Source organism: Toxotes jaculatrix, chromosome 7 (genome assembly GCF_017976425.1).
Source record: "Toxotes jaculatrix isolate fToxJac2 chromosome 7, fToxJac2.pri, whole genome shotgun sequence".
Lineage (NCBI taxonomy): Eukaryota > Metazoa > Chordata > Actinopteri > Toxotidae > Toxotes > Toxotes jaculatrix.
The window spans coordinates 21010517-21038121 of NC_054400.1; the positions used below are offsets into that span (position 1 = coordinate 21010517).

Genomic DNA, 27605 nt, shown 5'->3' on the forward strand with positions numbered 1-27605 from the left:
CCAGCTCTTCCGGGGGAACCCCGAGGCGTTCCTAGGCCAGCCGAGAGACATAGTCCCTCCAGCGTGTCCTAGGTCTTCACCGGCCTCCTCCCGGTTGGACATGCCCGGAACACCTCCCCAGGGAGGCGTCCAGGGGGCATCCTAAATAGATGCAACTCAGACTCAACACTGTTTCTATTAACAATAATATACAGTACATGTACATGTAAAAGGCCTTGATAGGTAATGAAATGTAGAGGAGGGTAATTCCAAAATCACACGTTCTTGACAGTTGTTGGAGTTAACAAAGGCATTGAGGTGATCAAAGCCACGTCTACTGTACATGTGAGGTCTGATCAGGTTCTGTATTATAACTGGTCCCCAGGCTCTGTGATGGGCACTTGGGGTTCATCTTCACAATTGTCCTCCTTCCCAACCCAGTGGATGCCATGGCCGTTCTCCCTGGGCGGCAGACGTGGTGAATGCTGGCGTTCCAGTGTGGAGAAGGTGGTGAACTGGACTCTCTTTCTCTTGCTGGTGGGTGAATGGAGGGACTCAGTGTGCAAAGGTTTGCTCCTCAAGGAGCCCATGCAACTGAGGGGAGAGTCCGTAACAGAAGCCAAGCAACTGGGCCTCCTGGACAGAGAGGCGGTCTTATCGGACCCAATGTCTATCACGGTGGTTGTAGTTTGGGAGTCTTGCTGGACAGGGCTGCCTGGGACGCTCATCACCAGCTCAGCGTCTGTGCCGAGCCATACCCAGTCATGCCTGTGCCCTGTGGGCTCCTGGCCATGAGAGGGAGGCTTCTTGTGCCTGAACTTAACAACATATGAGATACAGTTTACCAGGAACACCAGGATAGCCAGGCAAAAGACACCCAAGAGAGCATACATGCCAATCTCCAAGTCTGTGAGAGGCCTGTTAGCTAACATTTCTTCACCGCCAGTTTCTACCTCCACACTCTCCTGGCCGGGTTCCTCCACCTTGGTAGGAAAGTTATTGTAGTTTACCAGGTTCCCAGGGGCCTTCACAGTGCTAGTAAAGCCAACACTGCTCATATCCTCCACTATCATGTTGTCTGAACCATATCCTTTGCTACTGTCACTGGGGCTGCTCATCATGCTGACATTTACCATAGTGGTAGGACTGCTGGGGTTTCCTGAATTGCGGGTCTTACCCACTCCTCCAAGGCTGCCACTGGTTATGAAGGTTCGTTCTGTAGATTTTATGGTGGTTGTGATCTTCTGCATGGCGCTCTCCTCTCTCTCTGAGGTTGAGCTGCGTGGTGGAGATGGCCTCCTCCGCTTCCTCTCACTGTCTGCCTCTTCCCCATCATTCCCATAGTCACTGCCGTTGTCCTTGCTGCTAACGGTTCTAGTGTCCAAGCTGCTGGTATTGCCATCTGGCCGTCGGCTATTCTTCTGAAACTTGATCTTGAGGCTGCCGTTGCCCACAGCTACAGTGCTTTTGCGTTTGGACTTCTGGCAGGCCTCACAGATGGACATCTCTACTCTGACCAAAACTCCCTCGCCTTCTCCCTCTGCCACCACAGCCGGAGGCGTGCCCTGCACTGACACCACACCCTGATCTAGAGATGTCACCGTCACTCTGTAGAAGGCAGGATCATAAATATCAAGAGGCGTCTGACTGCCATCACTGAATTGCACCCAGACACTGACCAAAGCTTCCTGAAAGAGCAGAAAATGGCAGAAATTGTAACTGTGCTGTGAATCTAAAGCTTGTCTTTGAGAACTTTAACTTGATGAAGACTGTTACCTGCTTGGGGCTCTGTAGAACCTCTTGTGTGGTTGTGGTAGCCAAGATGGCCCTGTTGCTCCCTGGACTGAGCTGTAGAGTCATGGACAGGCCTGTAACCAGCTGGACCCCCAACTCTGAGATGGTCACTTTGTCATCCACAACCTTGATAGTTGTCTTTGCCAATATTGCATCAGAAAGTGGAGAAAACACCTGTAACAGAACAATGTCAGGTACAATAAATGAATCAGAGTGCCTCAGACTGTATCTCCCTGTCAAGACTGGTTCGGTTCATCGGGTAGTTAAACAAGTAAAACTTGTGTCCTTGTAAAACCTAAATCCAACTTTTGTCTATTCAAAGAGGAAACTACCCCATCCAGTCCAAAGTCTGACTAGCTGCTTCTTGTTTATGACCTTGACCTTCAGTTTATTACCTGTATGCTGGTGGTCCCAAGGTCCCGTCCCGACAGCACTCTCCCTGCTTGCAGCCTTGCCACTCGAGGATCCTCCACCTTCATGAAATATCGAACCAGCCTTGTGACATCCACCTGCCAATCAGAGCCCAGGAAATAGGCCTTAGGATCCCGAGGGTCCGCCTGCTCTGCCACGAAGTGAGTTAGCACCCGCACCAGGGCGTGCTGAAACTGCAGCATGCAGCCCTTCCCCTTCCTGTCGTCTTCTTCACTGTTCCAGCCAGGTCTGGGACATGAGCACAAAAACACACGTGCAGGTCACACCTGTCACACAGTAAATGCTTTGACCTGCTACACTCCAATCACTCAGTCCCGTCGCTTTGCTTGATTGGATCACATTGAGGTATTACAGTACATTATGTAATGGAATCAAAACCCTAAACCCTCAGAGAGATACGATTTGTCTGGGCTGAAGGACGTTTCTATAAATCCCATCTAGAAACCAAATAAATAAAGTTTTTATCTTAAACAAATGATTTGTTTGTTTGTGTGTGTGTCCCACCTTTTCGAGGTTAGTATGGGTACTCTCCAGCTTTTGATCTGGCTCAGCTCCGTGTCTGACACCTCAATCAGGAGGGGGAGTTGGGGCATCCACACATTCAGTTCCAGCTGAGCACTCAGGTAACTGTAGGTGAAGTTCACCATCATCTTCACTTTGCCCTTTGTCTCTTTGCCATTCACAAAAACATAGTCACACCTGTCTGACACCTGGGTAGGAAGAGATAACAGAAACATGAATTCAATTCAATATTCAATAACATCCATGATAATATCAAAGTTTGTGTAAGTACCCTTGTGTAAACAAACTATATCAAACTCAGGATGAGATTGTTGTCACTGAAGGAGATGTTAGTCATCTAACCAATGACAAAGAATAATCAGATATTCACATAAAAGTCACTATTTTAACAAATAGGCCATTCTTACAACAACAAATGGCCTTGCGGCAGTTTTGCACTGCATGTGTTACCATAGTAATGTCAGCTGGCTGTAATAAACTACCGCGATGATCACCAGTCCGAAGCTTTAGGAAGAGGCAGCATTGCAATTTTATGTTAATCAAAATATCATGTGGTGCAGTGCTGAACATCAGTCCTTCACAGCCAAGTGCATTCATTACACCGTAATTTCAAAGGTGACCTTGGCAAGTTTGGCCAACTGCTGAAAGATCTCACGGACATTTTGAGACACGAGTTAGGAGGTTTTCATTGGTCCTCTCCACGGCCACTGCTTTAAACAAATTGGATAATTAGGCAGCATTCAAATTCAGCCACCAGCCTGTAGAAGTGCACAGGGGAGTGGAGGAAAAAAAAATGGTGACTTTGACAGATAGCCTAAGGAGGAATACAAATACCAAATAGATACCTCTCTCTCATTTGCATAAACCCAACAGTTAGCTAGAAGATGTGCTGTCCCAGGGACATGCTATTTTTAAGAGGATCTTGTGTCGTCATGGCATCTGAATGTCAGTCATCTTCCACCCATGACCAGAGCTTAAGCTTTAGAATGACCACATCACTATGTGTCATCATTGCTGCTAACTGAGATACCCTAACCTCTTTTCTGTGAATAATCCTATGCTTCATTTAAATGCAAACAGCAGATTTACAAAATGTGGCACTAAAGCCCCTTGAACAGTTGTTGTTACGGAAAATTTATAACGCAGGCATGGAGCAGGAGACAGAGAAGGGCTGATTTAGACTTCCAGTGAAGTCGTGTGGAGTTCTCATGTTTTAATTCAGTCGCAGTCAACGACTCATCCATGATCTAAGACACTTAGATCATTTCTTCTTTTTCAGAGAAAGATCTTCCAAGAGCTGCACTGAACTTAACGTGAGCCATGTTCAAATAATACTGTATTCTGAAGCATCAGTTAAAAGGGAATGCCATTTTAATGCGCCATCCGCCCACTCTTCCTAGTCACAATCTCATTCTGCAGCCAAGAATATCCCTCACTATTTTTTGGTGTCAAAAAAGATATTTATTTAAAATAGGATTTGAGTTTCATCACTGGGTACAGTATTAAAGACAGGGAGAAAAAAAATGCTGAAATGCATGCTTCACTGACTCAGCTGTGATTGTAGCTTCCTTGTGCAAATAAACAAGTTAAATAAGTTTTAATTAGTGTGCAGAATTAGTGTATCTATTGCAGAAGGGCAAATTAAGTTCAAGCGTAACACTGAGTTCAGGCGTAATGCAAATCAGTTAGTCAAATTGCTATGACACGCCATAAAAAGTCGTGATTACTCAACTAAATAGACATTTATGCACAACATGCTCCTGCTTAAAATGTCCAAGTGTCAATTCTTCAGTCCTGAACTGACGAAGAGAATGCCCGTGCATATTTTAAGTCCCCCTGCCATTCACACACATGTGAAAAACCTTTCCATCACGGGCAGGTTAGACTCTGTTTTGCTTTTGTTTTGTCACGTGAGCTGTTTATTCTAGATAAATCCTCCCCCATCTATCACTAACAGATTTGATACTCTTCAGGCACACCAGAAGAGAAAAGATATCTGAGTCAAGCTGTTAGACTAAGAAGATTAAAGGGAATATTTGTGACTGAAGCTGCTATCAGGTCAGCAAATACACTGAGAGCTATAGTAAGCTAGGAACAACAGCAAAGACGGCTACATTACAGGGTTGAAAAGAATGCTTTAGTCTACATCGGCCCTCTTGACATCCTCGTGTAATCCTGCTTTTCTTATAACTGACTTCCATCTGCACTTACTGTATATACTGTGCTGTGGATCGCCACATGAAGCAACATAAAATGAACAAAATACTACATTTGCTAACAAAGACGTTTGTTGTTTGCTAAACCTGCCTTAGGACATTTTTGACCAGCAAAAAGAAAAACATTAGATTGCTGGAGTCCACTGCATGTCTTTATTGTTTGTTTACAGTGCCACTTCACCCTTGAGTAAATACATTCACAGCCTCTGACCTCAGGAGCCAGGGGCCCGACTTTCAATTTCATCAGTAAACAAAACCGGCTTTTGGCAGTCAGCCGTGCTCAGGTTCACGGGATAAAAGGAACAAGTCACAGGATGGGAGCAAAGTGGCAGACTGTGAGGTCATTTGTGGTGAGCGATTTAGCACAGTGGCTGTTCATTGTTTGGGAGATTGATGGGCAGTGTTGTCAGAGCCCAACTAATAGTTTGTTTCACTGTATGGGAAAGAGACAGAGAGCAGAGGTGACTTTGGTGCGACTTATTTGTCTGCATTTGTCCTTACCATTACACGTGAAACCCACTTTGTCACTAGGGACCAGTTTTTTACTTTTTTTTTTTTCCACTACAAATTGCCCTCCCTCTCCTTAGCAACAGGACTGGCAGACAAGACACAAAGATCTCACATTCTTCTGTTTATTGCTGCTAAACCCATTTTTGTTGAATGAAATGGGTGTAGAAAAAATCTTTCACCTCTTACCCTGTCATTATCCTTTTCATGAAATAGACTCAAGAAGCCGTTTACGTTTACAACAGTAATTATACTTGGACCGTGTGAAATCAAAGAAACTAGAAACACAGAATCAGAAGGATATTGTTCACTGTACAGTATCCAGAGGTGTGTAAGAAGGAGGCGGAATAAATCTTACCTTGAGAACATCTTCATCAGTGGAGCTACAGTCTGTGTAGTCAGACACATCGGTGACTACTCCATCTTCCTCCACAGCAACTATCCTCACAGGTATTACCACCTTTTTTCCAGTCAGTATGGCTGTGTTCAGGATCTCTGTGTCCTGCAGAGAGACAAGGAAAACGAGACACCGTCGTAACATAAAAAATAACAAATAACAAATACAATCTTTTCTTGTTATTCAATTTTACATTTTATGTGTAGAACTACCAAGCAGCTACAGTTTTTTTGGTGGAGGTGCAACAAGGAGTGCAAGTAGAGGAGGAAGGTAGGAGGGACAGGGGCGATGAAGTGTGACTCAGTGACTCAGCAATCCTGCTCCCCTCCGTCGGCTTCCCCCCTCTGGGAAACTGACAGGGGGAGCAGGGCTAAGGTTGGGTGATGACCGGGTCACCACATGGAAGGGAGAGCTATTATATTGGACTTTTCTGCACAGGCTTGTCTCTCAGAGGAATGCCATATCAGTTCAAACATCCAAATAACTAGAGACATGCACTAAGAATAATCTCCACACATATATAGTACAGCCTGTTCTTTAATGTGCAATGTATTATTAAATAGGGCAGCTATGGCAGGTAAAGCAAGTAGGGCAGTCAGAGTGAGTCGTTCACTTCTTACAGGGTTGGCAGCTCGATCCCTGGCTTCCCCTGTCCACACGGCAAAGTTTCCTTGAGCAAGACACTGAAACCTTGAGCAAGAGGCCAGCGAGGACAGCGAGTATGTATGTGAATGGTGATTAAGAGCCAACTTATGAAGCAATTTGTATAATTATATAAATGCAGTCCATCTACCATGAACCAGGTATCTCTCTCGCTCTGTGTGTGTGTGTGTGTGTGTGTGTGTGTGCTTGTTTTGCTATAATTGTAGGGTCTGAAAACCGGGAGCCTACTATATTCGTGAGGTCCAACAGCTTTGTGGGAACCAAAATGCTGGACTATAGCATATGTTCCAAAGCAAGGGTAAAGGGCTTAGGAATGCAGTATGTGTGTATGTGTGTGTGTGTGTGTGTGTGTTTGTAATGACAAGCATTTGAATGCATGCATGGATGATCAAAGCATGTAAATGAAGCAGATGGATCTGTGTCCTCTGCTGTAAAAACACACTGTTATAAACGAAGTTGAAATAATTTAATGTTGTGTGTGTACGTGTGTGTAGATCAGTGTGAGAGCAGTGGAGCGCAGTCCGGTCAAGTTCTGCGAACGATCAGTTAAATCAAATTTAAGGGGACACTTGGCCACTCTGAGTATGAAAATGAAGCAGATGGATACACGTCCCTTGACTGTAAAAAGGGGTTTAAATGAAGCTGAAATAACTGAAAATCTTTTTTTCTTTTTCAACTGTCATTACAATATAGTTAAAAAACACTGATCTGAAGGTTGTGTCAGTGAAGCTCTCGCCATTATATAGAAGTATTGAGCAGCAGCACTAGCAGGGGTTCATGGAGCAAGACTAAGCGTGATCAGTCAGCGCTAATGTCCCCTCGAGCCAACCATCAAATCTCCTCATGTCTGGCCCTCTGCCTGAGGTCAGCTTCTAATCCACAAGAGAGATGAACCATGTCAAATTCACAAATCAGGATACTGTAGCATATCCTCATAACTTCAAGCAGTCTAGCACCATTATGCTGGAAATGCAGCAGACATCACCGTGAAATGTGAGTAACCTACTGCCCAAATGTGTAACATACAGAAAGATAATTCTCAGCTTTGAATTGTATAAATTACATATTTAATCAGTAATGAGATTGAACAAATGCTATCAAATGAAAAAAGGCAGTCTGAGTGTATTGTGTGACAGGTTGGCATTGTCATGTGTCATTGACCCAGGCGACAGATAAATCAGATTCAACATTGCAATTCAAAGTGGTGTAAACTCTTGTGCAATGTTCCATATTTAGTGGGGGTAATTATATCATGGATTAATTATAGAGGTAGAATGATAAAGAGGCCTGCGGCACCAAAATAGAAGCACATGAAGCATCTGTTAGGAGGAGAGGATGACCACGCATTGCACGCCACAACAGAGCAGAACTACACAGCGGAGAGGCATCAGCTAGCTGGCAGTCAAAAACACAAGGTCACTCTCTGCTCAAAATAGAAGCCATTTCCTAAACAATCCAAAGCATATCACAGCAAAGAGCGTTTTATGATATTTTCATGCACCAACGCTCAAAGGATACTGTCCAAGTGCTGGCATCAATGAAAGCACTGCTGTCAGTAGTATCAGAATCGGTTTTAATAATGATTAGGTGTGACATGGAAGCTGTCAGCAAACTCACCATTACAAGAGGAGCTAAGCCAACAAAGTCTCTCTGAGTGGTATAGATCCTCATGGCTCCTTCGGTCTTGGCTACAGTTTTGGATGAGGACGGTAGCTCCAGCTTCCATATGATCACCTGACTGTCGACAGGGCCGCTCAGCTCTTCAACCTCAAAATCCATCTGAAGCACTTCCAGCAGACTGCTCTCAAGCCTGGATGGGAAACAAAGAGCTGGATTAGTTAGACAGATACAGTATGCAGATAACGCAGACACAGACCTACACACAGAATCTGTCTACAATTCCAATACAAAATCTGAAATTACAAAATGAAGATAAACAAAGCAAATTAATAAATAAAATTATTGTTACTGCAGATTTCCAATGTCAAATTATGTTATCATTTGCTGCAAACAGATCTCCATTTTTTTTTTGTGTGTTTTGGCTATTGTGGACTGTCTAATTCTTCCACCGTCTTAATTTTGTACATTTGCAGCAAAAAGAATCAAGAAAGAAATCTTTCCATCACAGCTGCTGATACTTAACATGATTACTTCACCACTGCAGTGAGATTCTCTGTCATGTTAAGTTCCTGTGGATAATTATGTCTGAATAGAGGTGCAGTACAGCTTTTTTTATTTGTTCTTTTTAAGATTTTGGCAAAGACAGAATCTTTGGATTAGGAGTTTGGACATTTCATCTGATGAATACCACACAACTAAGACTCTACAGCCATGCTAGCAGCTCTTAGAGGCTGTACTTTGGCACAGTGAAGCACTGAGGTAAATACTAACATCAATATGTAATGCTTACCGTGGTTATCTTAGCTCCGTGTGTTAACATGCGAATATTTGCTGATGAGCATCAAACTCAAGTACAGTTGAGGCTGATGGGAATGTCATTAGTTTTGAAGGTACTTGGACATAAACCAAAGTATGGGACAAATTGAAATTTTGACCTGAAGAAGGCAGAAGATGAAAAGTCAGAGGATTATCAAAGTGATTACAATTCGTCCTGAGGGGGGGCATGAATGTGTATGTGTGAAACTTCATGACAGTCCATCCAACAGTTGCTGAGATCTTTCAGTCTGGACCAAAGTGGTGAACTGACCAAAGGATGCTGACATTCATGGAGCCATGCTGTTAGCATTGAAATCCAAGTGCTCTAGTTTCCTGTGGGCTCACTGTGTCTTTGCAGAACAGAAAATGTATCACTGGCTGAAAATACCCAAATGTATTGAATTACACAGGAAACTATGATAACTGAATGGAGACAGTATGACCTGTATGACAAGAGCCAGTGTTCGATAATCCTCATTGTCTCAAGTTTGACCGTCAAGCAGGATCACTTTAACCACTGACCAGATGTACAGGAATAGGTCATGGTGACATTGGTGCTGTTACATATTAACAGCATGATGCAAAGGCAGTATTGACCATTGACCAGCAGAGCATATATCCCAAAAATATCAATATTATTAGTCATTATTTTAATGTCGATCATCAGATTTTAAATCCGAAATTATTTCATTTTTAGGAAACTTTTGGGGCTGTTGAAAGAAAAGTGGAAAGCAAAGTGATAAGGACTGAGACTGGAGTTTTGGAGATAAGCTCAAAATTCATAGTGCGATGTTGTGAATTTTACCCTTTGGGTACATAGTGAAGAGATTTCTTGGGAGAGACATGTGATCCCAGTAGCTGCGACAAGACCGAATCCCCCCCATTTTTTATTTTGTAGAGGGCTTAGCATCTGTAGGCATTTTCACCAACCAAATTGAAGAAGAACAGAGCTGAATTTCTCTGTGTTGGCTCTGTACAGGAGTTGCTGGTACTGTTAAGTGTAAAAAGAATAAAAGGTGGTCTGAGGACAGCAGCATCCTGCATGTACAAAAAAGTATAAGCCTTTGTAACTTATAATGGCCTCTCACTGATGCCAGCTAGAACAAAGTGTCCTAGCCATGGATTCAATTTTCTCCCATGGCTCAAGTATCCTTTGTTTTATTTCTTGGCACTGCATTGAACTATAGAAAAGATATATTGGTGGGCAAAAACACAGTAAGCATGCACATACCCACATGAATATTATCAGACCCTCTGCATCTATGTGTACATGTTATAAATATCTGTGTCAGAGCTGTGAAGTCACATAGTACGGCCTGCTTACTGCATGAAGATGACCTCTAAAAGGCTGCATCCCGGCTGCCTTTTGTGCATTAAAGTAACAACTGGAGAAACTGCAAATCATATTTTGTTAATCCTCCATTAAATTCCAAACTCAACAACAAAGCATGTATAAGTCCTTCTCTATACCCCCCCTCCCCCCACCTCATATCTGCCCTTATTAGAGGCAAGACAGAGATTTAGTGTAATTGAATAATCTTGGCATATTGCTCAGAGACCTGAGATTAAAAGATAATAATGGCATTCTGGTCAAGTATCAAAACAAGATATGCTTGACACACATAAACACGCCTATATCCCCTTAAGTATGCATTAACACAGATAACCATAAGATAAGGGGTGCTGCCATGCCATTTACACCCTGAGTTATTCATGTGAAGCTTTCAGGGGAATAATGCTTTAACAACTTGTTCACAGCCAGCAGTGTGAGTAGCGGTGCTTTAATATTAAGATCCAAAGCAAGCCGCTGCAACAGAGGATAGAAAAAAGCTTTAATGTACAGATGCAGCAAATACTTTCATGCTCACTAAAGCCAGGAAGACAAAACGTCAGAGAAATCCCCCCAGTGGTGTGACAGTAGACGCTCTGTGCAGGGGTTCTGTTAGTTTCATGACATTTTAGAGAGGATTAGCCAAAATGACTGAGTGAAAAAATATGTTAACCCATAAAGAAGTTGTGATAAACAATGTCATAATCCACGGCAAATGGGGAAAACAACTTAATGAGGTCAAACCAATAATGACGAGCATAGATAAGGTCAGTGTTCTGTTTCTGGTTAAAGTAAACTGTGTCTGTTGTTGTATGACCTCTTTAGCCTGTGTTTGACAAACCCATGTTTAGCTTCAGAATGTTTAAATTTACCCTTGAACTGAATCAAGTATCTTACATATTATATTAAAGCAAAGTTCGGCAAATGTTATTTTTGTCTACTGTTATTATTATTTTTTTCATTCTGGGAAAGTTGGCTGCATACACTAGCTCTTGCTCCAGCAATGCCAACCATTCAGACACAGATTAGAGCTTCAGTTTTACAAGCATTTCTTGGAGCTGCTCTAAAGGCAGAAATAATCTTACTGTTTGAGTTAAATCTCACTGGATCGGTTTTTGGGACCACTGTCAAGCTTAAATGGCAGGAAAAAAAAAGAATTCACATTCACAACATAAGTAGTATTCTGCTGATTGTACGTCACGTTGAAGATGTTTGGATGACATTTTGGTCAACTAGATCAATTTGTTAATCTAGATGACTTGTCAGCCATGCCAGCAGCATGACATTGTCCATCTGTCAGTCCACTGTCAGTCCTAACTTCTCCTTTGTTGCCGTTTGTGGTTTTAAGTCTCCTTAACTATTGGATGGATTGCCATGAAATTTAGTGCAGACATTCGTATCTCCTTCGGGATGAATTCTAACAACTTTGATGATCCAAACTTTTCATGCAGCACCATCATCACGTCAAAATTTAAATTAGCCGGATACAAAATTTAAATTACATGCTTGCAAAACTAATGACAGCCTCAGCTACCTTGTGTTTAGTGTTAATTAGTATGCTGTTGATCGTGTAGAGCTTCTGCTGCGCTCAGAAAAATTGGTATATTAACCTTATTATGTTAGAAGAGGGTTGATCTTCTCACGCAACCCTCCTCTGTCATCATTAGCACACTAACACGCAAAAATAAAATGGTCAACATGGTCAGCATGATACCATTGTGACCGTGTGCATGTTGTCTTGCAGGTGTTAGCATTTAGCACAACTTACCACACGCCTGTGTGCTGCCTCACAAAGCCATATGGCTGTAAGTTAGAGGTTTTGCCTGTATTACATTTTCCAGCTAGCCATAAGAGGGTCATAACCTATGAAACACAATAGAACTGAGACAGAGGTTTAACTTAAGGCCACTGTTGTGGCAACAAGGTAAGGAACAATCATGCAAAATACAGAAGGATTTAAAGGACGTGGCATAAACTTTTTACCCTGTTTAGCTGATATCCTTTTTTTTAAAAAGGTGTCCTCTAATCTGAGGAAGCACGGGCCAAGCTTATGTGACCCAACTGAATGATCTTGGTTCAGTGAAATAAAGCTGCACTCTGCTGAACTTGAAAGGACATCTGAGATAAGCTGCTTTCTGGGGAAAGGGTGTAGCCCTGTTTAATAAGGTTATGGTGCAAGTACTTCTTAGAGGCCCAAAGAGTTGAGGCTGAATGGGCAAACTTGCAAATGTTTGTAAAGAATTATGTTTAGCTCACTATACTTTTGCCATAACTACCTTCCTGCTTTTAAATCACAGCTTAAAATGTGTTTTACTGCATGTTAGGAATGCATGGGCATGCATGCAACTGGTAAATGTTTAGAAAGGATTAAAGCACAGAGGAGAAGTGGGCAATAAAGAGAGCAAAGCAATAGCTGTTTACAAGGGGCAGCTTACCGAAGCACCTGCAGTCAACCTTTGCTTAGAGAGTGTAAGAGATGTCCTTCCAGGACATGGCACAGTACGCTTCTGCTGTAAGCTGTTGTCAGACTTACACAGTACAGATGCTTTGTGTTTTACTCCACAGGTGACAGGAGACAGATACTCTTTGTGGGATGTACATCACAATAGTAGCACTTTTAACAGCTAGAGACACTGCAGACCAGCAGCAGATGAAAAACTACCTTTGGACCACTGGAGTATTGTTTTTCAATTCAAACAATAGCAATTTAAACCCATGAATGTGTGAACAATTTCTAAGTGAAAACAAAATAGACACAAAGATAGAACACACTGGCATATTAGACACACTTGCCTTTTCCCAGGTATGGGAGCCTTCCTCTGACAAATAACAGCGATGGCTCCATCTGCACCCATATCCAGAGTGATGTCCCACAGTAAAGAGTTACTGGGTGTCGCTGTTCGAAAGGTCACACCTTTCTTAACTGTCGCTCTGTGAAAAGTCAAAAATGAAAAGGTCAGGAATGTGGTAAATGCAAAATGTCCCGTTTTAACAATCAATGGAACTTAAGGCAATGACTGCTCATTTTCCCAAAGTTTAAATATCTAATGTGAGCAATTAGCCAAACATATTTTTGCCTCATCTTTCACATACACAAAAAAAAAACCCTCAGGCAAACCACCAATCAAATAAAAACAGAAAATGTAGGACATGGTAAAACAAAATGTCTTTTTGTTCATCTTTCTGTGCACTCATTATTTAAACTCCACTAATAGATCATTAGTTTTCTTGGCATCCAATTTGTAAATGGTAAGCATTAAGCATTTGAATGTGTAGACCTTCCCTGTGGGTTTTCCAAGCATAAGCAGCTTGCAGTAGGTCAAATGTTAATAAGATAGTCTTGTATAAGAATTGTATAAGTAATGTCAGGAGAGGCACGCATGTAGAAATCTCAAAAAAATACTGTCTTCTGCTGCAGCAGTACTGGTTATCCATATGGCCAACTACTTTCACTATGTATTACTCCTTCTTTTATATGCTCAAAGCTCTAATAAGACTCTCTGAATACCCAAAAACAGCTCAGACATCTTGTCTCAAATAGTTCAGAACATTCTCGTGTCATGGTTTTTCATCTGCGTGCAAAACTGTGTGGTTTATCTCTGAATCTATGAGATAAAAAAACAAAGTGCATTAGGAGTCTCTGAGGAGGTGTAATCTATTAGGACCAACAGCAATCTGACTCTAAACACTCCTGCTCTGAGCTGGGGCTTGGACTTAAAAACTCAGGCAAAAGGAGACTGCGCAACAAAAATAATCTACCAGCATGCATCGTTTCTCAATTGAAATATTTAAGATAACCTAGATTTGTGGTCAGTGTTGTGTGCACATTTTGGAGGTCTGTGTGAACCCTCGTCTGTGACGACATCTGCACATCCAACATGTAATCAACTTGGTGCCTTATGGCATTTGTGACGCCGCTAAAAGTTCAAACAGACAAAGAACTTACAGGTTAAATGTCACAATTAAAAAGAGATGACTGAGGAGTGTCTTTCAGTAATGGTTTTAAGCTTGTGCCACCGTGACGCATGACCCAGGGTGCCACTGTGACGCAAAGACTACCGGTTGCATTCCATTCCAGCTGCACACCACAGAATCCGGTTTATCTGATTAACACAGGTTCTGCTACGGAGCAGAAGGCTAAAAGGTGAAATCCTCTGGTGCTGTGGCTGGCTTGAAAATAAAAACCTCTAAGTCTTTTGGTACTGTTTGCAAACAGTTGAATGCCGCAGTTTCGGAGCGAGTGCACATTTTAATGAACAAATAATTTGCCAAGTTAGGAGACACACCAAACTTAGAGTAGTGGTCAAAATTATTGGCACCCCTGAATTTCAAGTACATAATTCAGAATATCTTCAGAAAAAATGCAAATGAACCAATTTTGCATAACCAGAATATTTTAAGGCAATGTCCAAGGTTACTGACCAAAAGACAAAAAAACTACACTTGTATAATAATGAAATCATCCAAAAATGTACCCCGGACACAATCATTGGCACCCTTTTGAGGAATTTAAATTGGTTCCTCAAAAAAAAAAGAAACAGTGTTCATGTGACCTGAATTAACCAATGAATCATGGTTTCACTGCTAGTTTCTTTTTCGTAAGAGCAAAGACAAGAGAGCTGTCTGCCAGCATCAGAAATGTTATTAACAATTTACGTAGTTACAAAGGCTACAAGGCAGTCACCAAAGACCTTGAAATCCCTGTTTCAACAGTTTGCAATGTTATCAAGAAGTTTCATAGTCATAAAACTGTGTAAGAGGCTTTCAGGACATGACACTAGGAAGAAACCAAACGAGAGGAGTCTGTAAAGGTTGGTGCAGATTGTAGAAAAGACACCACGCAAGCATCTAAAGAGCTTCAGGCTGACCTGGAGCGATCTGGAGTGGTGGTTGCAGCCTTGAATATTCACTCCACACTAAACCAAGTAGGACTCCATGGGCAAAGGCCAATGAGGTCACCACTATTGAAAGAAAGGCACAAAAAGGCAAAAGTAATATTTTCAAAAACTTTCATAGATCAGCTACAGTCTTTGTGGGATAATGTTTTATGGACAGATGAAACCAAAGTAGGGGCATCAGTTTGTTTATAGGTGAGGCCCATAAGGGAAAGAACACCCTACCTACAGCTGCCTCTGGAGACACTGAATGTATTAAAGTAATGATGAAATCAGAAGATTACCATGGCATTTTAGAGCAAAATGTGTTACCCAGCATCAGAAAACTAGGTTTGAGGTGAATGTTTTGGGTCTTTCAGCACGACAAGAACCCAAAGCACACATCCAGCATTTTAAAAGAAAAGGAAAAGATGGGACTGTTTTAAACCGGCCAGCAATGAGTCCTGACTTAAATCCCATTAAATCCCACTGGAGAGAGCTGAAATCTGCCATTGCAAAAAGGACTCCTGCAGACTTAACAGAGTTTGGATGCATAGCAACAGAGGATTGGCAGAAACTACCAGCAGACAGGTGAAAGAAGCTTCTAGATGGCTACCAGAAACGTTTAGAGGCTGTTATTGTTGCCAGAGGCTCTGCAACCAAATATTAGTGAAGGATGCTAATAATTGTGTCTGGGGTACATTTTGTGTTTGTATTATTTTAGTTTTATGCAAGTTTTGTCTTTTGGTCAGTAACCTTGGAGATATTATTCAAATATTCTGGTTATACAACATTGGTTCATTTGCATTTATTTACTGAAGATACTCTGTATCATGTACTAGAAATTTAGGGGTGCCAATAATTTTGACCGTACAGACTGTACAAATTCCAACTTTGACTTACTAAATCACTTCTGACTCTGAGAGGCTCTCATCAAATAAAGCAGAAAAAGGAGCCAAACAGTGTAGGTGTTGCATGGTCTCTGTGTTAGTATTGTAAATTAAACTAGCTTCTCTGTGTACTGTGCATTAGAGAGAATGACATAAGAGAACAGAAAGGTGGTAACCAGTCCAGTGTTATCAGTCAGAAGGTTCCCAGGAGGCGAAAGAGCCAACAACACAGGGGTCAAACACTGAGTCTTGGCTAAATGAGCAAAGAGAGATACATGTGGTGTTGATGCAAACAGGCTACAGCTTCCCAATTAGGATGAAAGCTGAGGTGAGAACAAGAAGGAAAGTAGCTGCACCCTGTTACCTCTGTTAATGGAAATACAATGGAGGCAATATGCCACATAATAATTATTTCTGCCTCTACAATCACTTTGCAAATCGACTGTTTTAATTCCCATTACACTGTCACGCGGGCTGCAAATGTCCATGTCTCCAAGTGTCGACTTTACACTTCAGCTTTTGTATGAATTAAACAGAAAGATGTAACGTAGTTAGTTAGTGAGCTTTAGAGGCGCTGGTGGGTGGATTTTCTTAGATTTGGCCAGTTGTTTCTTCTTGCTTCCAGTCTTATGCTGCTTGTGGTAGCTTTATATTTAGCATACAGACATGAGTGTGGTATCAATCTCCTCATCAAACTCTCAGCAAGACAGCACATAAGCACATTTCCCAAAATTTCAAACTATTCTTTTAAGTGCATTATTACTAAGTATATAACACAGTTCACAGGTACTGTGGGAAAACTTACATTATGATTTTTATTTATTTTTATTTTTTTTGCTGCTGACTAAACCAATTAGTTTCAACCAACACTGCATCTCCTATTTTGAGTTTCATTGCAGTACTGATACTGACTGCAGAGAATTGTAAGTGCAGTGTGATCATTTGCCTTCAATGAGGAAATACTTTAATCTGGCATAATCAATGAGTTAAATAGGACGGCATGCTCCATGTATTAATGAGAAAACCTTGGAGGATTGTTAATCTAGTAATGGCTTCTGAATAACAGGCCCTTCTGTGATGAAACACCTCTGTGTATTGAGCTGAGTGGAGAAGGTTTTAACTAATAAAAAGTGACAGTAACAAGAAGACTTATCTAAAGCTCTTTTTTCTCTCTCTCAGCCCCCCTTGTGTATTAAAAAAAAAAAAGAAAATCCCCTGAGACTGGAAGAGGTATTTTTCTTCTGAGTGGATGGGAACAGGAACTAGTGTCCATGGCTTTGGTTAGCAGGCCCTGAGGAGGCAGCAGGCAGGGGGAGGCACCAGGGCAGAGAAGATGGATGGCTGTGGAGACTGAAGCCGACAGTGTGTGAGAAAAGCAGCTCTCAGGTGCTGCACCTGCCATCCATCTCACTTCTGACCAGGCAAGGCATGAGTGGCACTATTGTTTCACCTTCTACATACTCTTCATTCGCTCACACACACATGTGTATGCACGTTAAAATACCACCACTACATATGCACACAGGCAAACTGGCACACAAATAGATACACACACTGTCAAACACACTCAAAACAGACCTTTGCTCTTGGCTTTTTATTTTTGTCAGTCAGTTCCCTTTATTTGTGGAATGCTGTTTTCTTTAAACTTATTTGAAAGATCACAGAGCCATGGCCAACAAAGGGAAGTAAAACAATAAGACAATTCAAAAATGTGAATAAATAATACAATAAAACGCAAAGTGAGTCTGATCAAAGACCTACAAGGGAGACTGTATCCTCTGTGTGAGCGAGACACCACGGCCCAGATGCATTTCATCACCAAGGCTGCCGTCAAGATGCTGCATAAGGTTTGTAATTACCTCCCTAATATAATTTGTGTCCCCATCTTTGGCTTTGTGAATCCAGCACTGAGGGGCCACAGTACCATGAGTGAACCCCAGTGCAATCGGAAACAGATGCAATCGTTAATTATGCAGTCAAATGTCCACCGTTTAGCCAGTCTGATGGCCAGCCATCGGCAATGTGCTTATCGTACTTATGGAGCAATTTAGGGAGCTGGGGAGATGCTCATGCAACACTCCTGCCAGATGGCAGGCACTGCAGCACTAAAATGGATGTAAAAGTTCGATTTGTCACACAGATGAATGATTAGGCTCCCTGGTTGAAGAGCTCACTGACACCGTGTCCTGGTGAGCCACAGGCTCAAGTTTGTTTATCTGCACAACACCGCCTTTAAATAAAACCCACAGAACCAGCCACACGACTGTGCCTGATAGCTGACTGTTAAGACGAAAACAAAAAGAAAAAAATATAAGAGCATACTTGCTGGGCTTAATCTAAAGGTGTAATCTAATTGCCCTTCATGTGGGTAGAGTGATGATACAATGCCATCAATGACCTTTATCAAACTGACACAGAGAATGACAGCTTCATTTCGCTGGAACGGACAGGTGTGACTTCTCTTTTTCTCAATCAACCTCAAATATGATCGTCCCTTGACTCCAGCTATAGACATCAATAACAGGTTTATCATGCTGATGAGAGAGCATTAGACAAAGCTTAATGGGACATTCAGACAGTGATAAAGCACACAGGCAGCTGTTGAGGACTGCATGCACAAGGCTTGTTAATGTGCTAATAAGCTGGGGGAGGGTACTGCGTTACTGACTATGTGAGTTAGAGCACAGTAAGTATATGATATCACATTTATTGGATGCAAAAAAAAAAGAAAAGAGAATTTCAGAGTTTAGTCTCCAGTACTTACTGCATAAGGTTTAGTTAAGTTAAGTTTAGATTAGTTTAGTTTAGTTAATTTCAGTCATTTTCAACGTACACTACTCAAATACGCATGTAAATAAATAATTGGTCACTTTTTTGAAACAGTGACAAAATCAAAACAAGTTTCTACTGAATAACAATCTGTAGAATGAAGCCTCAGCTTATTACACCTACACTTATTACTTGAGTTATTTTGTACTGATTCCTTTACAGTCCCTTTCCCTTTGGAAATATGTAAGTGTTCTCAGTTTTTTATTGATATTTCATGACATTTTATTTTTAAATATTTTCTTCTTGAATCTGTTTAATGTATCAGACGTTTTCCTTTCCTTTTCAGAACTATTCCACTAATTAACTCCTTTAACTGCTGAAGATCTTGATTTTGCATTTGTTTGTGTTAATTACTACAAAGCTTCCTAACAAGATTGCCAATCTTCCAGCCAAGAGACAGTGGCTGTGAAGACAGGAGAGTACAGTGGAAAGAAAGGAATAGAAAGATGAAAAGATGAAAGAAAAGGAAAAGAAAGAAAAGAAAATGAGAGGATAGGAGAAGCGATATTAGCCTGCTGCTGTCTGCTTTTAGTTCAGTACTCAGTGTGTGACTGAGTAAATGAATTAAAGCAGCAATCATTAAAAGAGACGGAATGAAGTGGGGAAATCAGGATTTCTTTTTTGGCTTCATTGCTTCAGCTAAAATCAAGAGACAGAAACAAAATGAAACCAGCTGATTAATTCAAATACCTGATCTTACCCTTTAAAACACATGAACGCACAGGCTTTGATCTGTAATGCAATTTAACGATTCTTCAGTTGAATTGCTGGATAAAACACCCTCAGCTTTATGTGTCTTTATTTCCTTTACAGCAGCAGGAAAGAACTTAACACCTAAAGGGAAATTTTGACAAACTACTTCAGACTCCACTCTGATATCTGACGGGGAGGATGAGTGCATCCATGCACAGCTGTCCACTCGATCAATATTTAGCTATTCCTGCATTCAGTGCTGATCTGAGTAAGTGACTGTCTGAGTGAATGAATGCAGGACCAGGTGAAAAAGGAATTAATAATCCATGACTGTCTCCTCACCTGCTCTCCTCCACTGAAGCATATATCAGCAAGTCAGGGCGGAAGTAAGTCAGGAATTATTTATTTTTCAGGTAGCATTGATTGTGCACCACAGTGTTTCCCAACCCGCGACGACAGGCTGTGACTATTGTTAAGGAACCAACCAACCACTTTTGGATTTGCTGCCATCAAGGACTTTCTCGTCCTCCTCCCTGCTGTTCTTAAGTCAGGACACCTCACTGGACATCACCCAAAAACAAACAGCAACGCCCTTATGAAAGACGGATTTATGTCAGAAAAACACATTTCACACCTCTTGACAGTCCATTATTCACTGGCCTGGAGTGAAGCAGATAGCGTCTGGAATAATAATAAAAATAGTCTCTAATCAAGTTTGCGTAAATCTTTACTCTGCTCTGACAGCTAACACAGACAAATCCAGCTATGCGGCGCCGTGGTTCTCTTTGATCTCCGTCTGGATGATGATAACAAAAGGTATTAAGCTGCGGATGACCACGAAAGCCATGAATGAATGAAATGCTGAGAGCAAGTTGGAGGTATTTAATTCAAATCCAGTTTTGAGGTGCCAATCTCCCATGTTGCATCATTTCACCTTGAAAATGGGAGAAACAAACTGACATCTTGAGAGAAAACCATGAGAACAGACTAAGTCTTGTTTATCTTTCTTTTGTGCATCTGTATTTTTCTTTTCCTCCAAAGGATAATACAACAGGTGGCTGAGGCATTAAGTCCTGGGAAATATATAAGTGCATTTCTTTATAAATATATCTGTGTAAAATTTGCCTCCATTATCAAAGATGTCACACAGACCTCCAGAGAAATAATTATTACTTTAAGACAGAACCACAAATGTTCTCATCTCCAGTCAAACAGGAATATTCTGCATTGCGAAATGAGAGCAGAGCCTTAAATTAAATGGAGCTATGCTGGTAATCCCCACGATCTTCATACATTCAATAGCAGTGCCTTGCATGTATGCACACAGATTCTGAGCATACCCTTTTAAGCAGAGCAATAATGAGTCACAAGCTACACGTGATTCTATTTGATCCCTGTCAACCTTGATGACTACCGCTCTTAATGTCATCAGGCTGTGCACACTCCATTATAACATCAATTTAACTCATATAATCTACCGCACTTCCCGGAAAGACAGTTAACCTCCATGATGTTTTCAGAGAATTGCCATAATCCATCCCTAAATCATATTTCCTCCAATATTCCCTTATTTCTCGATGGCACGGGATTGGTGCGAGAATTAGAGATGATACTGAATACTGTTAGTGAATGATTCCACGCCTTATTGACCAATTAATTTGGACTTCACTGACATTACATAGCCCAGTGAAGTGATGGCAGTATTTCACTGTTACAATATAGCCATTCTGATGACTGGAAACTGCCAGCCTACAGAAACCACAGTCTTACCTGAGAGTGAAGTTAGTCAGCTGAGCAGAGCTGGCCATGAGTATGTAGAACGTGGCAATGTCAGTCTTCTTCAAAGGTTTGGAGGATGTCCGTATGACAATGGCATTGCCAAGCTTGAGTCGAGAAAGCGTTGCCATTCCTTTAGGCACCTGCAGAAGACGCACACTGCCAATCCTCTGCATGGGAGTGACAGGAACATACTCAGCCTCCTGCTGTGAGCCACTCCAACGACTTCCATCCACAGAATTACACTTCCCATTGACTTTGGGCTGAGCCTGGTAGTACAGTTCCACGGGGTTCCCAGCAGACGGGTCCTGCCTCTCCCTGCTGGTGCCCTCTGACCCTGGGGCAAACCAGCCAAGCGCAGGAGCCAGCTCAGCTATGCAAGTTCCCCTCTCACCTCCCAGTGCACAGGAACCCCTCACCTCCTGGGTCTGCCAGAAAGCATAGACTGTCACACACGGTAGCTCGTCCACACCTCCTTCTCCCCTGCCCCAATCCCTCCCTGCAACATAGAAGAGCACTCGCACTTTAGGCTTGGACGAAAAAACACGAGGTGTCAGCACGAAGGCCTGGATTTTCCAGTTAAAGGTGAAGACCTCCGGAGCATTGAAGAGCTGCACAGACTGGACCAGATCTACAGGCACAAGCTGCTCTGTGGACATAGTGCCGTAGCTGGCGTTGACAGCTGGCTGTCGGCTGGCTCTTAAGATAACAAAGGGCTGTGTATGACTCTGCATGCTGTAGTTCCTCATAAACTCCTGGCCAGCCTCCTTTAGGAAGAGGTAGTCCGCATCTTGCACATCATAGTTGACTGGCAAGAAGACAGGGAAAGGCACAGGGCTCTTGGTGTCTGTCAGCTCTTTACTGCTCATATCTGTAAGGTAAAAAATAAAGAATTACACTAGGCTTGTGAAGAGCCACAGGAATATATCATAGTACCACATTTCTAAGCTACTAGCATTCTACTTTTAACAAAATCAGAAATAAGGACGTTACTTCTCCTCCACATTTGAGAATAAAATACTGTTCCAGGAACTGACACTTGAGCACATAAATCAGCCAAGGCCAAATGATCAACTGAGTGGGCATCAAAGTATTACTCTAAAATGCCTCTCAGCTTAACCTTAAAATTGCTGTAACAGAGCACACAGGTGAAACAATGTAATTTACAACAAGAGAAGCTTAAGAGAGTTTTAGTTTCTGAGGCAGCAGCTGCATGAAGTAGCAGTTGAACTCACCTTTACTAAGCGACTATACAAAAATTAGTGGTGCTGCTGGGGGCACTACACTTTATGTTTCACTTTGCAAAACAGCTGGGTCTACCCCAGACTTACTAATAAGTCTTTGAACCCTCCACTGGACTTAGAGAAAAACTGCAACACCCTCACCACAACATGTCAAAAATATAAAAGTCTTAAATTGGTATTTACCTACAACTCTACCTTCACTCAACAGAAAAATTTCTACATCATTACAGTCCCTAAATAATAACCAGGTATTCATGTCACAGAAAGATAATAAAAATTACTACTTCATTTCCTATAGAACTGTTACTAAAATGCACACTGTCAACTGTTTCAAAATGTAAAATTTTCTTTAAAAATATTGCTCGTCATGTTTTAATTCCCTATTTCCCCTCCACTGCCCCAGTGTCACTTCTCTCATGGATGATCTGCTTTCTCTATATGGTCAGGAAAGGTAGGATGTGATACATCTGGCACAAGGTTGAAATCGACCATCAGAAACTGGGATTAAAATGGCTTTTCAGATTGTCAGGAGGCTGTGAATACCCAGCAGATTGGGCACCATGAAAAAAACTGAGAATATGAGAACAGTGCAACAGTGAAATAAAAGACCTGAGATTTTGATGAAAATATGAAGCTGACTAAAAGGAGAAAAAAACTTCAAAAGTTGTATATCATTCAGTAAATGTATGTATGCACCGGTTGCTTTGTGTTACTTACACACTGATTTCCAAGGATTAAAGGCTGGCTGTTAAGTACTGATCATAAAGTGCATAAAGTGACCTTTTTACATGAGCGAGTAAAAACATACGGCATAAATATTCCCTGATCTGGTTTAAAAGCTTGATGGTGAGTGTTTGCCCCGGTGGAAATGAGCAGAGGCAGAGGTCACTCGGCCATCGTGTGTCCTCATTAAACATCCATTTTGATAGAATTATGAAGATTATAGCAGCTGACCTGAGTGTGCACTGTTTATCTGGTGGCTAATTGCCCTACTTGGTGAATTAAGGACAAAAAACACTGGTGTTTACTCTGGAGATTATGACAAAATGGATGAGGCTACACTAAGCAAAGTACTGCATAGTGAAAAACAGCTTTAGTAGCATCTAAGACCTAAATAAATCATCATCACACTGGTATATCAGAAATAAGAGATCATCTATAGAGCTATAGACCTGTGCAAGATGCATTTGTGAAATTATATCAACAGATGTCACCTAGAATGCTGTTGCTATTTATCTAAATGAGGAAGGCTTGAAGCTTTTCTACGTCGAAATCAGTCGTCATGTCCCTCATGGCTGTTGGCATTTGATGGGTCCGTCTATCATGGTCTCTTCCACTTTTCATCGTCACTCATCCGCCCGTGCAACGCATCTGTCATGATGGTCTCACAGCAATGACTATAATGTATGTGCCAAAAGCATGTCACCCCAGCTGACCCCCGAACACACACACACACACACACACACACACACAAAAGTGTCAGTCATGTTTGCTGAGTGGTCGACACACTGCATGCAGACACTAGCTGGGAACGGGGCTGTCCTGGCTTATCCTACGGGTGGCCACAGTGACAGATGTGCTGTTTAATACCAGAGCTGGAAGCAGCTCCGGCTGGAGTGAACAGAAACTGGCTCACTGTCTCCAGGAGGGAGAATCCAACACCAATGTAGAAACAAAATACTTCACTTGCAAGCCAATCTCTTAACAGTTGGCTTTGATGGGTCATCTGTGCTCTTCTTGTTATGCTTTTCATTTCGTCATTTAAACGGAGTATACGTAGAACACAATTTATTTGTGAATATGGATCCAAACGTTGCAGGAACTGTTTATGATTCATTGCAGTTTAAGAGAAGCATCCTTCTCCTTTGCCAGTACTTCCTTACTTTAACAAGTAGCCCACGTAAGCAAAACTCCTGTCCTATGGTCCCCTCGTCATGATGAGAGTCCTGCCCTCAACTGATAAACATGAGAGCAAATCCGCAGCACCAGCTGTTCCAGCCTCTCAAATCGCTCATTTTGAAGACCCTGAGCTTCTCTTCCTCCTTGGCTGAGTCAGAAAGCATCAGTGTTGCCATGCAGATGCTACAACTGCCTTTAAAAGCTACCTCTCAGAGACTGCTCTACTGCAGACTGAACATGTTCACTGCCTAGCACTGTTGCTCTATTTTATTCTTTCCTCTACAGTATGTAGGTTAAGTGCTCTCTGGGAGGTAAAAAAAAAAAACAAAAAAAAAACAAATGCCTTTTATCCTAGGGTTTAAATCATATGTTGCTAATCAAATCTTTGGTCATCTCTCTCTGTTTCCAGTTGAAAATGCTCCTTGTATCAAATTAGATTTCAGAGTTGTTTTTTACACACCATTTGAAACTATCACTGCCTTTGACTAATGGCAGAAAATTAACTTCAGGCAGGGATTTTCTGTGAGTTTTTGAAATAAAATGTTTCATGTGTACAACATCCATTAGTTGTGTTGTGTTTTTAGTTTAGTAGCTTGTACCTGAAGCAAATACAATGCACTGAGAGTTTTACTGTCATGGACAAAAATGGAAATGGAAAATATTCGTGTTCCTTAAACTTGGAAAGAACAGTACTGTAACTGAGCTTTGTTCTGTGTAAGTAAGTACAAAGTTTACTTAGGGCTTAAGTCTGACAGATTTATTTCAAAATAATGTTCCCCATCACCAGTTTTAATAAAACACACTGCTGCATCTAATGAGCAACATTTTGTCCTGCAGTTTGTCTTAAGGCTCCATATTAAATTCTTTTCACTGGCACGTCAGCCAACTTCTTTTCAGCGTGCTTGTCTTTAAGCATTATTTCTTCAATTGTAATCAATCTTTTTTTAGTATTAGTCTATTAAAATGCACAAAGCTTAAGCAACCATTGTGAATTCTAATGTGCACTAATGACTTTTACCATATGTGCAAAACAGCTTGCAGAAGTGAGCCAACTCCCAATACCGCCACAGACGGCAACAATGGATGTCTGCATTTTAATCAGTAACTGAGAGATTAAAAGACGTGTCTGTGTCTCAAAGTTTCTCATTCATGCTGTCTTTTCAAGGTTTTTGATTAAATATTGGTTCCAATAAATAGCAACATGCTGATTATATATACTTTCAGATAACAAAGAGTTGGCAATAGGCAACACGCTAATAACACAAATTATACGCCCGTAGCCAACAACATTTTCTTAATCTGATGTTAGCACCGTGTGTTTCTGTCTTTTGACTGGCTGACCTTTCCAGTGCATCTACCCTTAATAGAGCACCAAAGAGTCTCATTAGGATCTGACAGCTTGCCGATGAATAGGTCCTTAGACACAAAGATTTGTATTGATGTTGTCTGTGGGACACTTAGCAGACATCTTGGGAGGGAAACCGCAACAGAGGAAATACAAATTGTTAAATAAGATCAGGAGTTTTCTCTCACCATTGTGGTTAATTATGAAAGGGCATCCAGAAACTGGGAGAAACTCTGACTCAGAAAGGTCTGAATGACGTTTGCTACGAATATAAGTTACAAAGTGGTGTCTACTGCAGGCGCCTAATTGGACTACTGTGGATCCAATTAAATGAAAAGTTACAAAGGTTACAGTTCACTTATACTGACTGCATTCTGAACTTATGCTCTCAAACTGTATGGTTGTTAGAATGAGAACAGTGCATAAAATTTAATCAAAAATAATAAAATATAGTGTTTGGTCTGGTATTGCGTTTATGTTGTGTGGTCAAGACTCTCTTGCAGATTTGCTGTTGTGCCATTAACTACATGTCATGTCAGTGAATTATGTGCAAACAACACTAGAGCTGCAAAACAGGCCTGGATACGTGCTCTTTTCATGATTAAAGTTAGCCCACAACACTTCTTGAGGGTGAAATATCCTGGTCAAAGTACACTTGACAGCAGAATATTCTCAGCTTACATGCTTGAGGAAGTGTTTTGTACAAACAAACAAGGATGATGTAGTACTGATCATATAGCATGTAATGTGCTGTTGACTGGGCAGTGAGAGGGTGGAGAAGATAAGGAGAGAGAGCAAGAGGAGAGAGGGAGATTGGGGGAGGCTTAAGCTTGTGCAGTGATTGGTAGGGATTGTTATGTCCAATGAGACTCTTAAAGCCGCTTTAAAAAATCTGTTTTATCACAATTTCTTCATTTTTTTGACATGTTTTTATCCACATAAATCAGCCCGCCTGCGTTCCCTGGAAATAGCTATATATGAGGCAGTTACAGGCTTTACAGTAAATGCCTCTCTGATGTGCCTTTTCTTCCCTTGTTTTTCCATTAACAAAGTTGGGAAGTTAGATTGTCTGCTTCTTGTTTGTCTTGCTGTGAGTAAAAATAGAATTCTCTGGTTTCCTAGCAGACATCCATAAGGGAGAGTGGAATATTCTCAGGGAGAAGCAGAGTACTAGACATTAAGGCATGGCTCAAGTTGTAATATAAACCCATCAAGTCTTTTACTCCTCACGATTTCATCCTAAATGTTTAATATCCCACTCACTGCTGTGACACTTGGCAGCAAGTAAGACACATATGCTCGTGTTAGAGTCACTGGAACGCTGTATCATTGTGGAGTGAGATGTAAGTTTGTGGCACAAATGAGGACATTTATACATTATTTAGACTTCCAGAGAAGGTTGTTTCACTGCTGGCATGGCGTTGCTAAGAAAAGGCCCACCTCCCCTCAGTAGTATGTGCACAAGATAGGCAGTCCATTCTAATAGCTCATTTGTTTTTAGCTGTTATCATTAAATACAATATAGACACAGCATGCATATTCAGCAGTGGCAATCCCACGAGGCTTCCGGTTAATTCACTGCACTTTGGCATCAGCAGGTTTTGTACTACTCCTTCGCGTATTTTACATTCTGAAAAACCTTCAAACACGCAACCAATTACTACCAGGTCACTTACCTTGTGTGAGAACTACAGTAATTGTTGCAAAGATTATCTGAAAGATCCTCCACCTCTGGCAGTAAAGGCTCATTTTGGCACCCGGCGCGGCTCGCTGTTCCAG

The 27605-nt window shown here is 41.5% G+C and overlaps 1 protein-coding gene across 1 annotated transcript; it reads right to left on the reverse strand.

Annotated features, from left to right (window-relative positions):
• Positions 1 to 77: 77 nt before the first annotated feature.
• On the reverse strand, positions 78 to 27605 carry LOC121184668 (transmembrane protein 132D). Its single transcript, XM_041042485.1, has 9 exons — positions 27503 to 27605; positions 21333 to 22209; positions 13070 to 13207; positions 8128 to 8320; positions 5809 to 5952; positions 2710 to 2915; positions 2169 to 2433; positions 1756 to 1947; positions 78 to 1667 (listed from the first exon to the last, which is right to left on the reverse strand). The coding sequence occupies exons 1-9, from the start codon at positions 27573 to 27575 to the stop codon at positions 348 to 350; spliced, it is 3408 nt and encodes a 1135-aa protein (XP_040898419.1). The 5' UTR covers positions 27576 to 27605; the 3' UTR covers positions 78 to 347.

Coding starts and splice junctions, on each gene's coding strand:
- LOC121184668 (XM_041042485.1), bottom strand. CDS start 27,575: ATGAGCCTTTACTGCCAGAGGTGGAGGATCTTTCAGATAATCTTTGCA. Junction 22,210..27,502: donor TACTGTAGTTCTCACACAAG/GTAAGTGACCTG, acceptor TTTACCTTACAG/ATATGAGCAGTAAAGAGCTG. Junction 2,916..5,808: donor CTGATGAAGATGTTCTCAAG/GTAAGATTTATT, acceptor CTTCCTACCCAG/GTGTCAGACAGGTGTGACTA.